The sequence below is a fragment of the Orycteropus afer genome, unplaced genomic scaffold, assembly GCF_000298275.1.
Source record: "Orycteropus afer afer isolate SDZICR_OR568_19922 unplaced genomic scaffold, OryAfe1.0 scaffold00068, whole genome shotgun sequence".
In the NCBI taxonomy this organism is placed as follows: domain Eukaryota; kingdom Metazoa; phylum Chordata; class Mammalia; order Tubulidentata; family Orycteropodidae; genus Orycteropus; species Orycteropus afer.
In genome coordinates this window covers 11,378,845-11,391,430 of record NW_006921655.1, presented here as the reverse complement: position 1 = coordinate 11,391,430, position 12,586 = coordinate 11,378,845, and the positions used below count along the sequence as shown (strand labels likewise).

The 12,586-nt window shown below is 43.0% G+C and overlaps 1 protein-coding gene across 1 annotated transcript in view; it reads right to left on the bottom strand.

Annotated features, from left to right (window-relative positions):
* Positions 1–12,586, bottom strand: part of RYR3 (ryanodine receptor 3) — a 585,899-nt gene that overhangs the window by 378,901 nt on the left and 194,412 nt on the right. Inside the window, exons 17-18 of the mRNA XM_007940521.1 lie at positions 7,290–7,423; positions 4,854–5,095 (exon numbers count right to left, since the gene is read on the bottom strand). Of these exons, the coding sequence (XP_007938712.1) occupies positions 4,854–5,095; positions 7,290–7,423 (376 nt within the window). The remainder of the gene's footprint in view (positions 1–4,853; positions 5,096–7,289; positions 7,424–12,586) is intronic.

Sequence of the window (12,586 nt, the reverse complement as noted above, 5' to 3'; positions counted from 1 at the left end):
TTGACCACAGTTTACCACAATACAACAGCTCCCCTCCCACTTCCTCCCCATAGTTACCTCTTCCCAGTGTCCATCCCTCCATACACTCCTGCCCCCTGAGCTGTCTCCACATGCATAAGCAGCCCTTCTTTCTCCCATGATTGTTTTCTCCAAAGAGTGTATCTACCTGAGGTAAACGTTTAACTCATATGCCTGTATTTTGTTTGGCTGGAAACCACAGGTGTGGGTTCAATTCCAGAGCAAGCAAATGTCTTATACACTATTCCACCAGAGCTCCTTTTATTTAAAGACAGTGCTTAAAAACACTTTCCAATGTATTTAATGTATTTGATCCTTTCAGAACAACAGAGCCACGATGATGTAAGAAAGGAAAATCAAACTTGCTTCAGAGAGTATGAGCCTCTGTAACTACTCTTTGACATACTAGGAACTTGAATAGCCCAAATCTATCCACTAAGAGAGGTTGGGGAGACTCTCTGCCTCTGATAGGCTGAAAGAGAGAAGCAGTCTCCTTTGATTTATAGGCTAAGGCTCATCGGAAGGCCCCAGGAAGCTTGGAAAGACCATTCCAAACCCAGCATTTCAAGATAAAGGAAAAAGCGGCTTAATCATAGGCCGCACATCTTCAAATAAAACCAAGGATATGTTTACTGCAGGACTGTGTCTCCTCTGTTGAGTAAGGTAGGCAGCTGGAAACACTGGTGCTCAGCATTTCCATACTCCAGGCACTGAGCAGCTTGGCATTATAATATAAGAACAAATACTTAGGCAGTTTGGGAAGTGATGGCAACCAAAGACGTAAATATGCTGTTATTCCACACTACATCTTGGATCCTCTCCCCATAGCACTGGGGATGGCAAGGTCTGAGACACAGCAGGTCATGCTTTGATAAATTGATGCCCTGGGACTCAGCATGGTATGGAGACAGGTAAGGTCCCCTTGTGCAAATATGACAGCAGAGCTAAATTATCCTGATGAGTCTGCAGTCTTAATAAATTAGAAAACATGATTTTACTCCATTCATCCACTTATCACTTATCTCTTGGGAAGGTGAATTCCTCCGCTTATCCCAATATTGTAGAGGAAAAGCTGTCAAAAGGGAAAGGGAGCCCTGAATTCTTCCCATAAAAATGTCTCCTAAGCAGTGACATACTGCAGGCTACTCTGAGTCGAGTTCACCCCAACTGCAGACCTGAAAGGCCACATAAAGGCTATGTCAGGAGATAGAAAGTGATACTATTCCTACAGAAAGGAAGCCATGGCGGAGGAGCTGATCCAGGACTCTGTAGGGAGGGCTGTGAGGGCCTGGGGAGGCAATGCCTGTAGGTTAGTTATTTCATAGTCTTCTATAGCTGAGAGAGGTCTACCAAGGCAACTGCTTTCTACACAGAAAAAGATCATTCACATTCCCAGATGTCACATTGAAACTTCTATCCCATTCAGTATGAGACTTGGGTTCTTCATCCCCTTAGGAACTGCCAGGGTGGCTCTATCTGGGCTATTCTCACCGTCTTCGGTAAGATTTCCAGGACATTGGATTGTCTTTAAGATTACAGAGAACTTCATAGACAATGAGGGAAGGAAAACCATGATGGGTGTTATGGATGAATTCTGTCCCTCCAAAATATGTTAGAATTCCAACCCCTGTGCCTGTGGATGTAAGCCTATTTGGGATTAGGGTTTTGTTACATTAATGAGGCCGTTATCAATGTAGAATGTGTCTTAAACCTGATCACTTTTCAGGTATAGGTATAAAAAGAGAAAATAAGAAACAAGTGAGCACAAACTGGGGAAGACAGAAGCACGTGTGAGGATCACCCAGGAAGCCCAGGAACACTGAGGCTACAGAAGCAGAGACAAGGTGCTGCCCTGGAAGAGCCCTCCCCTGTGGCCACTGCTCAGCATTTAGACTTCCAGCCTCCTAGACTGAGAGAGAATAAATTTATACTCTTTGAAACCACACACCTGTGGTATTTCTGTTACAGCAGCAGTACAAAACTAAGGCAGCAGGCACCTCAGGAATTTCTCATTCCTTTATTTAAACTTCGTAGTAACTACAGATCATCTGCATTTTATCTGAGGAAGCTGAAGCTCAGAAAGGTTAACTAATTTTTTCAAGGTCACAAAACTAGTAAGTGGCAGAGCTGGGATTCAAACTTAGGCAGAATTCCAAAGCTTAGCTTTTTCCACTGACAAAGTGTTAGGGGTACTGCAATTCTTTCCAACTACTGCAACATCTATGGTACTTCAATAAGCAAATTCAAAGCAGTTGCTTAATTTATGCACACATATAAGTTTAAAGTTAATGGGCCTGGGCATTTAAATCTCAAGAAAGAGGAGGAAGAAAACTGTCACAATCAGTTTCCAACATCTCTCCCTAACCACCTTCTATTCCCTCCCATGGTAAGTAGGTGAGAGTGTCGTTTCCATTTTGTTTCTTCATCAGGCAACTATCCTTTTGTCAGACAGTCCAGAATTCACTGCTGTCCTGGTGGGAGCCATTAACAGAAACTCTGTTTCTTTAGCTGGAGCACATGCTGACATAATTGCCTGCAGTGCCTTCTGCAAGATGTATGTTCACCAGGTGTTGGTTGGAGAGTTGAGAATGATGCTCAGACCCAAGGAAGCTCTGGTTTTAGTGAGAATGAAAGTGTAAATCTTAGAGACACTGGTTTCTGAACCTCTCATCAGCAGCTTGGGACTGAGCAGTCAGTCCCCTGAATGTGCCCATCTTTGGCAGAACCAACTGTGGGTAATGTTCCGAGAGTGACAAGCTGAGTCACAACCCCTCTCTGTTCACAAGAGTCATTGCTAGTGATGACTGATGAAGGCTCAGACCATCAGTTTCCCTTCAGAGGGGACAGGAGAGAAGAGGTGAGGGGGAGGATGGTATTGCACTATCTACTACTGTACCAATAAATGATCAGCTGTGATGTTCACAGAAAGCAGCCCTCTTTGGATCCATGATAAAAGAGTCTTCTACTTACCGACTCATTAATGTATTTATTCCACAAACATCTACAAAGGGGTGTTTAAGTGCCCTTGCAGTACTGTGAAGTCTGGAAAGAAGTACATTTTTATTTTTCTTTTGAGAAAAGTTACTTTCTCTTTGAGATTAAGGTCCAATTTACTTCAGCCAAGGGCCCAGATGTACTTCATATTTCCTTAACACACCTCTGGGAGACTTCCTTTCAGGTGTAGCCTAGGCTGCAGAGAACACTCCTGGTTTATGGGGACAAGACAGCAGGAAATGAACAGCAATCAGAAGGCAGTGGGGTAGTAATTTTCACAATTAATTGCATTAATCTCCTCACAGAATCAATACTTTCAAATGCAGGAGCTGTAGATATGTGTAAGCATGATGCCTTTTGCTTTCTAAATCACTTCCCCAGAGACTGCTTTCTGATAATCATATGACATCCAATGATAACCTCAGAGGTATCTGCACCAGCTAAAGGCCACTGTTATATAGCCACAGACATAGTGGCTCCACAGTAAGGTTCTGAGGACCAAGAAGGAAATACACATCCCCCATGAAGATTGAACTAGGGAAGGGTAAATTAGGAGGATATGAGAAAATGAAGACAAGATTTCACTTTCCTCTAACCCATCATCTTTCCTTTTTGTATCTGCTTTTGTCTGTACCACACTGACCCCTGTGAAACACAGAACATGGACAGTGGCTTTTTCATTCATTCCCCCAATTGATCGAATATATAAGTTCACACCACTCTTAAAGGTTTAAAATGTTTACAATGAACATAAAAATACAGACACACACACACACATACACATATCTCATTCAACTGAAAATAAAGGCCAAGTGCAAAAAGCATGTCATCAGGTTCTAAGATGAGTTAATTGCTCAAGTCAGATGATTAGGTTTTAGCCTTATAGCTAAGAGAAAGGAAATACCATAGGTTACACTGTTCCCAGTAACAACAACAAAAAATCATATAGATTTGTGATGGAGAGGCAAACTTTTCCTCACACTAAACTTAAGGAAGAACATGTGTCATGTTTCTGTATGTAAGACACACATAGTAAAAACTTTCATAAGTGACTTGAATACAAGGCACAAAATACCTCCAATTGAAATTATACATGGAAAAGAAGTGTATTTATTAGGCAACCCTTGTCAGACAAGAGAGGCAGAGCTCTGGTGTGTGAAAGCCTGAGAGTCAGTCTTCCATTTTCACCGAGGCAGAAGCCCACTCTTCCTTCACAGTACAGGCCCTGGGCATGCTTGGAGAAATCATCAATACTTATGTTATTAAATAAATAGGAAAATAGGAATTTCTGAATTTATTTTTAAGACATTAGTACCTACCATGTGTCAGATACTGATCTAGTGATTTTACAAATTGTATCTTTATAAGCTGTATCTCAATCGAGCAGGTTGTATTGAGAAGAGATTATGGACTTATAATCAGATCTGGATCCTGCCCAGTATGCCTTTGAACAAATTACTTAAACGGCTTTGTGCCCCAGTTTCTATGTCAGAAACATGAAGTTAGTATTATCTACCCCAAGAGGTCACTGGGAGGATGAGAGAAAATAAACAAAAATACATAGCTCATATAACAATCCTGTGTGATAAGGATTGCAGAGATATAGACACTGAGCTTGCAAAAAAAGAGAAAAATTATATATATAGATGAATTCAGAGTCACCATTCAGATCGAGGACTGTCTCATTGCAGACCTTATGTTCTTCCTTCCTACCACATAATTAGTTGAGGCTCTTAGAAATGAGTCATTTCACCTGAAAGTGATAATTTCAGCTGGAACAATTTGAGTCCCCATCATTCCCAGTAACAGATAAGGTGCCAAAGTTTTGATAAGTTACTTACCTGACCAAAGGTGAAGTCCATCAAAGCCATAGGAGTACAGGTCATCACCAACACCATTGCCTCCCCATCCTTCTCCACCTCCAGGGTATGGGGCATAGCCTGAAGATGAGGCCCAGCCCACTCGGAGATGTGTGGGCTCTGCTGTTAGGAAGGGATCCACCTGGTCGACAATTAGCTCAAAGTACCATTTCTTGTACTGGGCTGAGCCCTCAGCAACTCCCAAGAAGATGTTTGGCCGGATACTGAAATTAAACATGGGGACAAATAGCATCTACATATTCTTCAAAACTGAGAAAGGAGGGTGAACCTAGAGCATAAGAGGCATTGGCTCAATTAAAGCTAGGACAAAAGGAGTTTTATGGGTTTTCTGCATTGTTCTGTAGTAGGAAAAGCTAAGTTTCCAATCCTTGATCAAATTCTTAGTGAAAGTTGTCAGAACAACATTGATTCCATTATAAAAGATAAAGGATGCCTCTAAATATTTCACTTAATGCAACCATTTACTGAGTGTCATCCATGCATAAATGATGCTGAAAACATTATACAGAGTCATCATAATTACAAAATTTCATGTCTTTCTATAAATGAAAGAAATGACTTATTCAAATCTCATCTTGCAGTAAACTGGTTTAAGTATCTAAATTTTCCTAAGGGCAGCTTTGTCATCGAAGCATATTCATAACAACGGCCTTTCAGAAGCACTAAGAAGTCATTACTAGGCAACCCTTGTTAAGGGCTATAGGTTTTAATGTATTTGGTAAAGTGGATGAAATCATGGGACAAATCACTTGGAATTTTTCTGTTTGGATTCATACTCTGAGAGGTTTATGGTTATGGGCTGGGGCTATGATCTATTTGGCGTGAACAAGGAAAAACTAGGCTAGCACCTCGGAGAAAGGAAGCCCATGTGGATGACTCAGGTCTGCTGGCTGCTCTAGACTTCAGAGGTTCTTTTCTCGGCACTGCAGATAAGGATATGGGACTAGGTAGAAAGTGGCCAAAGAACCTGAGGGCTGCCTAATTCAGGCACAGTGAATTCAAATGACTCTGATGTGGCCACATGTGCAGACCAGCAGGCTAGCAGAGTTCTATATAGGCCCATCTTCTTCCTGATGGCCCACACAGCCAGTCTTGGGGGTACATGTTCATGAGCCAGAGGATACCATAATGCCAAAGTGGAACAATCATTTAATGAAAAGATTTTGTTTACTTTTCAGAAAATTTTATATACTTTTTGGAAAAAAAGTTGGTGCTCTGGTAGCATAGTGTCTAAGGCACTTGACTGCTAACCAGAAGGCTGGTGGTTCAAACCCACCAGCCACTCCTCAGAAGGAAGGTTGGGCAATCTACTTTAGTGATACTGCCTTGGCAACCCAAGGAGGGGTCACTGTGAGTTGGGGCCGACTCGACGGCACATAACAACAACAACAACAACATATCAAAATGAATATGAATATACTATGAAGAAGGTATAAGATCTGCATTAATGTTTAAGCTAAAACATGGTAAGTGGCTATCTAAGATGCAACTATTGGTGTCTCCTTGTCTATAGCAAAGAAGAGTGAAGTTAAGCAAAGATGCATGGAAACAGTCAGTCCAAGGAACCAATAGATGATGGCAACCCTCAGCCTACATGACCCTGAGACCTGAACTGGATGGTGCCCAGCTACCAACAGCAGCCACTGAGAAAGGAATCAAAATCAGAGATCCCAGATAGAGTGGGAGAAAAATGTGGAACAAAATTAAAAACAACAACAAAAAAAAATCAGTATTACTGGTTGGATAGAGACTGGTGAAAGCCCCAACAACATGGCCCTTGGTCACCCTTCAAGCCTGGAATTAAATTCACTCCCACAGCTTAACACTCAGCCAAACGAGAGGCCTACAAGCTGAACAGTGACATCTGGGAGATGCACTTCTCAGAAGAATCAATTATGAGAGATCAGAAAGGCAGCATTTGCACAGGGAGAAATCTCAGGAGGCAAGAACACATAGGTAAGGACACAGGGTAAAGGTAACTATGGGGAGGAAGTGGGAAGAGAGCTACTGCATTGTGGGGATTGAAATCAGTGTCATGAAACAAAGTGTGTATGAACTGTTGAATGTAAAATACATCTGTTCTGTAAAATTTCATTCAAATTACAATAAAAAGTTAAAAAAAACAACGATAAAACAGTAGTTGACATTAGGCTAAATTCTTCACTTCTCAAGGGGTACATATACTCCCATTTTAGGGTACAAGTTAGAGAAGCTTTGCTAAAGAGGTTGGATACAAGGCTCTAGTCATAGAAAGTATTCATTTGCTTGATCTTGTCTAATGTACAGAAATTATGAGTGAGCAGCTTTGGAACTTGGCCAGCCCTCTCTCCCCTTCCTGCCTGGAGATAAGATGGACAGAATGATGTTAGGCATTCCAGATGATGGTGGTGGCCTTACCTGGTCACATCATTAATGAGTCGTGTCTGTAGGAGCAGGTTTCTCCGGGGCAGCAAGTTGTCACAGATCAGATTTTGGTTGGCTCTCACTGCGACCCCATTGCAGACACAGAGGGAGCACAGCACATCCAGAACCTGCAGCAGGACACAGTAGACCAACCTTAAGAGGGCACAGTGGGCAAGACCTAATTGCCATGATACATGAAGTGCAAGTAGTGAAGTGTTGGGGCTAGGGAATGAGTTGGAAGAATCAGCTCAGAGTGAAGGAAACCTGTCCTGCCTCAGCAAGCATTAGGGAGTAAAGGGTCAGAGCCTGCTGCCTCTTGGGAAAACAAGTCTGGGGCTTCATTCTAGTCCATTTTTTCCTAATATCATGCCCTCCCCTCCAAACTATGCACGCAATGTGTGGGGTCATTGTTCTATTGAAGTGGGTAAGCATCTAAGCTCCAAAGACTGATTGTCTAGGTCAAAAGCCTGGCTGGAACTAACAGGCAAGTGAGAATGCTAGGGTGCAAATAATCCAGGGAGGCAGTGACTCAGGGTTGTACAAGTGTAAGGGGTGGGGAAGAAGGCCCTGATTGGGTCTCATACCTAAGTTGCTACATGATCCTATCCAGCCTTTGTGGCACTCTGCACTGAGGATTTGCAGGTATTAATATAGATCTTAATGATAGGGCACTTGCATTCCCATTTGGCTAAGGTTCTTATGTGTAATATGCTTGGGAACCTCACATGGATGGGGAAATGGCGATGGCAGGGCAGATTCCTGTTCTTGGGTCTCTTGCTATATCATTATTATCAAAACTCATTAAGAAACCCTCAACCAGTAAAAGTAGTCGCCCTCAAGTCAATGCAACTCATGGCAACCCACGTGCATCAAAGTAGAATTGTACTCCACAGGGTTTTCAGCCCTGACTTTTCAGAAGTAGACCACTAGGCCTTTCATCCGAGGCACCTCTGGACTCAAACTTCCAGCCTTTGGGTTAGTTGTTGCTGTTGTTACGTGCCGTCGAGTTGGCCTGACTCATAGCGACCCCTCCTTGGGTTGCCGAGGTAGTATCACTACGGAAGTAGATTGCCCAACCTTCCTTCCAAGGAGTGGCTGGTGGGTTTGAACCGCCAGCCTTCTGGTTAGCAGTCAAGTGCCTTAGGTGCTACGCTACCAGAGCTCTCCAATATATCCTAATATTCCTAGAAATAAGTATTCAAAACACCTCACCTACTCTTCACCTCCCACCTTGATTAATAGCAAACCTGCAAGAGCTCAGGTGGCCCATGAACCTCCAAAGTACAGTCCTCAAGCTGCCTCTGCTCCTCTTTGTTTTCCAGGAACCTGGGAAATGGGGACAAACCCTGGCCTCCTCCCCCTGCGTCCTGGCCTCTGTCTGCCCTGTCTCTTTGCACTATGTTCCTTTCCATTCCGACTCTGTGTTCCTAGTAGAGCAAGCCATGCTGGGCCACTGTTCCCCCTTCCCCCCCATAGGGAGTGAGGTGTAAACAGCACTCAATAAATAACAGCAGAGATGTGGCAGGCCTCCGGTCAGGGATGTGGACAGTCCTCATTTCAGTCTTTCAAAGTGGCCAGCAAAGACTCAATGCTTAGTGGAGTTGGATGGCTTCAGGCTGTTGATGGCATTTGTATTCATAATTCTCACAAACCAATTTTCTACCTGCCTTCCTGAATGTCAATTTTGTTCCACATAAATACAAAGCACATTCATGGGACAAGAAGAAAAGAGTCCCACAGGCAGTTTTATGGAGGACTCTTACCATTACCACTCTGTGAAACATATCAACTGTGGGAACTCGAAATCCAGAGGATAATTTCTCACTCTAAGAAAGGGGCCATAGATGCCCGGGAAATAAAATACTTTTCACCTGGCCTATCAAACCACTTTCATCTGTTTTGCCTAAGAGTGACAGCTGCAGGAGTCTTGCTGTCACAGCCAGAGGAAAAGCAGAGTGTAATCCACATACGATAGCAATCAGGATGAGAAGAAAGGCTCTGTAAAAGGCACACAGCCCAAAAGAGCAGGGCCTCATCTATAAATAAATGATGCCATTAAGCATCATGGTGACCTTGTTTAGACTTTGCTTCAGAAGGCATTCTTTGGCTAAAACTGGGGAATGGGGACAAACCATCTTTTCTAAAAAAAAAAAAAAAGTTTAAATGGGACCTTTTAAAAGAGAAGAGAGTGTTCCTTAGAACAATCAACCACGGGAGATCAGAATGGCAGTATTTGCACAGCAAGAAAGCTCAGAAGGCAGGAATGGATAGGAAAGAATGACACAGGACAGGGAAAAGGTAACCACAGGGAGGAAGTGGGAAGGGAGTTGTTAGCTATAGGGATTGCAATGTCATGAGACAAAATGTATATGAACTGTTGAATGGAAAATTAATTTGCTCTGTAAGCTTATTCCCAAATCACAATGAGGAAGGAGGAGGGAGGGAGAGAGGGAGAGAACAGAGGGTAGATGGGGCCTGTCTACCCTGGAGAGCATGAGGCACTAAGCCTGGAGGTCATCTGGACTTACTGACTGAAAGGAAGTATCTCCATGTCCCTGAAATGTGTGGCTGTCTGGCTATGGGAGATACTTCCAAGTGTTCATCAGCTCCATTTTTTCCTCTCCTGAGCACATGGAAGAGCTACATTTCCCCAACTTCCTGACAATATGTGGAACCGTGGGACTGAGTTCTAGCCAGCAGAAAATGGATGGACAGGATGTATTTCTAGCCTTGGCCCTGAAAATCTACACAGTCCTCCATGCCCTCCCTCTTTTCCCAACTGGACAGAGAAATCCAACAAAAGACTCCAAAGGCCAAGGGTCTGCCTCCTCAAAGTGTGATCCTTGACTAGCAACAGCACTGCCATCACCCAGAGCTTGCTAGAGACACAGATGCTCAAACCCCAACCCAGATTCAAACAATCAGAACCTGCATTTTAGAAAGATTCCCCAGAAAACTGTAAGCAGAGTACAGCCTGTGAAGTCCTGTCCTAGGGGATGGTAGAGCCACTGGATGGAAGAAACATGCATCTCTGAATGACCACACAGAGAGAAGTCAGCCTGCAGAGGGCCTGGGACTGTGATGGGAGCAAAAATAAATCTTCGTTGTGCTATGCTGCTGAGAATGTAAGCTTGTTTGTTATAGGCTTCCCTAATCAATACACTGGTCCAACATGAGAGTTTCCTTGGCCCATTTTATATAGTTCATTTGCTCCTGGTTGTAATCCTTTTCATCAATGACACCCCGTTTCATTCAAATCCTCTCATTTGGTTTTTATCTCCATTAGTCTCTACCTAAAATACAGGCTTATGTGGGGATTCTACTTTAAAGATAAGAAATAAGTATTGCATATCCGTGAGAACATGCTTTGGCTGTCAGTTTTTCCTCTGCTTCTATCTATAAAGGGAGCTCTGGTAGCATAGTGGCTAAGGCACTTGACTGCTAACCAGAAGGCAGGCGGTTCAAACCCACCAGCCACTCCTCGGAAGGAAGGTTGGGCAATCCTACTTCCGTAGTGATACTGCCTCGGAAACCCAAGGAGGGGTTGCTATGAGTCGGGGCCGACTCGACGGCAAACAACAACAACAACAACTATCTATAAAAGAAACTCCACAAAAAATCACTCTAGCTGTATTCACTGTGTGAGTTGATACCAAGTTCTCTATTTGATAAGCCATCCCCAAGGAATGAATGTTGTTCTTCCTGTGGATGATAAGTGGGTGGTTGGGAATGCTTCTACTTCACCTTGGCTGCCTGGAAACTCAAAGCCAATTTTATGGAGCTATTGTGACAATAGAGTCCCTGGGTGATGCAAATAGTTAATGAGCTTGGCTGCTAACTGAAAGGTTGGCTGTTTGAGTCCACCCAGAGGCTCCTCGGAAGAAGGGCCTGGCAATGTACTTCTGAAAAAACAGTCACTGAAAAATCCTATGAAGCACATACCACTGTGACACACAGGGTCACTGGGAATGCGTCATCAGATGGCAACTTTTTTTTTTTCTTCTAAAAACTAGTTAACAAAATTAAATTGTAACTATGTGGGAATTAGCAACGTACTTACTTGCATTCTATCCTCCCCCTCACTCAGGCTAAACCTTTGATTCTGGTTTACATTTTCAGGGGAGAAATGATACAACTCTTTTATCATAGTTTTCTCACAGACAGCTGCAAATCCTTTGTGAAACAAGGAATGAACAACGAACATTTGGCATGAGGTAGAGTGAAGGGTAAGTCAAAAGGGCTTATTTTACCTTTACTACTACTCCATGAGAAAACTGCAGAGGGAATGTTAAAATGTCCAACAATTGTTCCTTTTACCAAACAATGAAATGAGTGTTACTCACACAGAAAGTGTGCTTCTTATTACTGATTTTCCGATGGTTGGTAGAAACGAGGTTGAAACATATATGATTTTCCAACAGTTCAAGGTGAGAATGCAGTGGATTCTGACTCTATTCATTTATTCCCTTTATTCATTTATTAAACCCTTAATAAACACAAGCTAAATGCCTACCATGCATAGCATATGGGCTTGGTGCTATGGGATTACAAAAGCACTCTCTACCATGAAGAGACACACAGCTTATGAGAGGCACAGACATCAACAGTAATGATTTAAAAGGCAGATTGGCACTAAAACAGTACAAGCTGTATAAGGATAAAAGAGAGAAAGTCTGTGCCAAACAGAATCAGAGAAGGCTACACGGAAGGAGTGATGTTGGAATTAAGTTTTGAAGGACAGGTAGGATTTGGATGGATCCTGGAAAAGAAGAAAGGGAGGGATGTTGAGGGATCAGCAGGGGCAAAGTCAATGAGAGGTCAGAGGGCCAAATGCATCAGAAAATGAGTTGTGGGCACTGCATCCCACTCGTGCCCCTTTCACTCCAAAGACTGTGCTCTTTCCTCATATTTATGACCTCAAATATGATTATACAAATTTGATCAGTGGCACTGATTTCTATGGAAGGGATATAGCCAACAACTAACACATTTTAGAGACAGGAGGGTATAATAATTGTCACTCGTATATATTCATGATTCTAAGCATGTGATTGGAGGTGACAAGGAACAGGAAGAGGCCTCACAAACCCAAGAAAAATATAAACTCTTTTTAAAGGAAAACTACCATAGACCTAAGGAGCTCTGGTTGCGTAGTGCCTAAGGCACTTGACTGCTAACCAGGAGGCTGGCAGTTCAAACCAACCAGCCACTCCTCAGAATGAGGGTTGGGCAATCTACTTCTGTAGTGATACTACCTCAGAAACCCAAGGAGGGGTCTCTGTGAGTCAGGT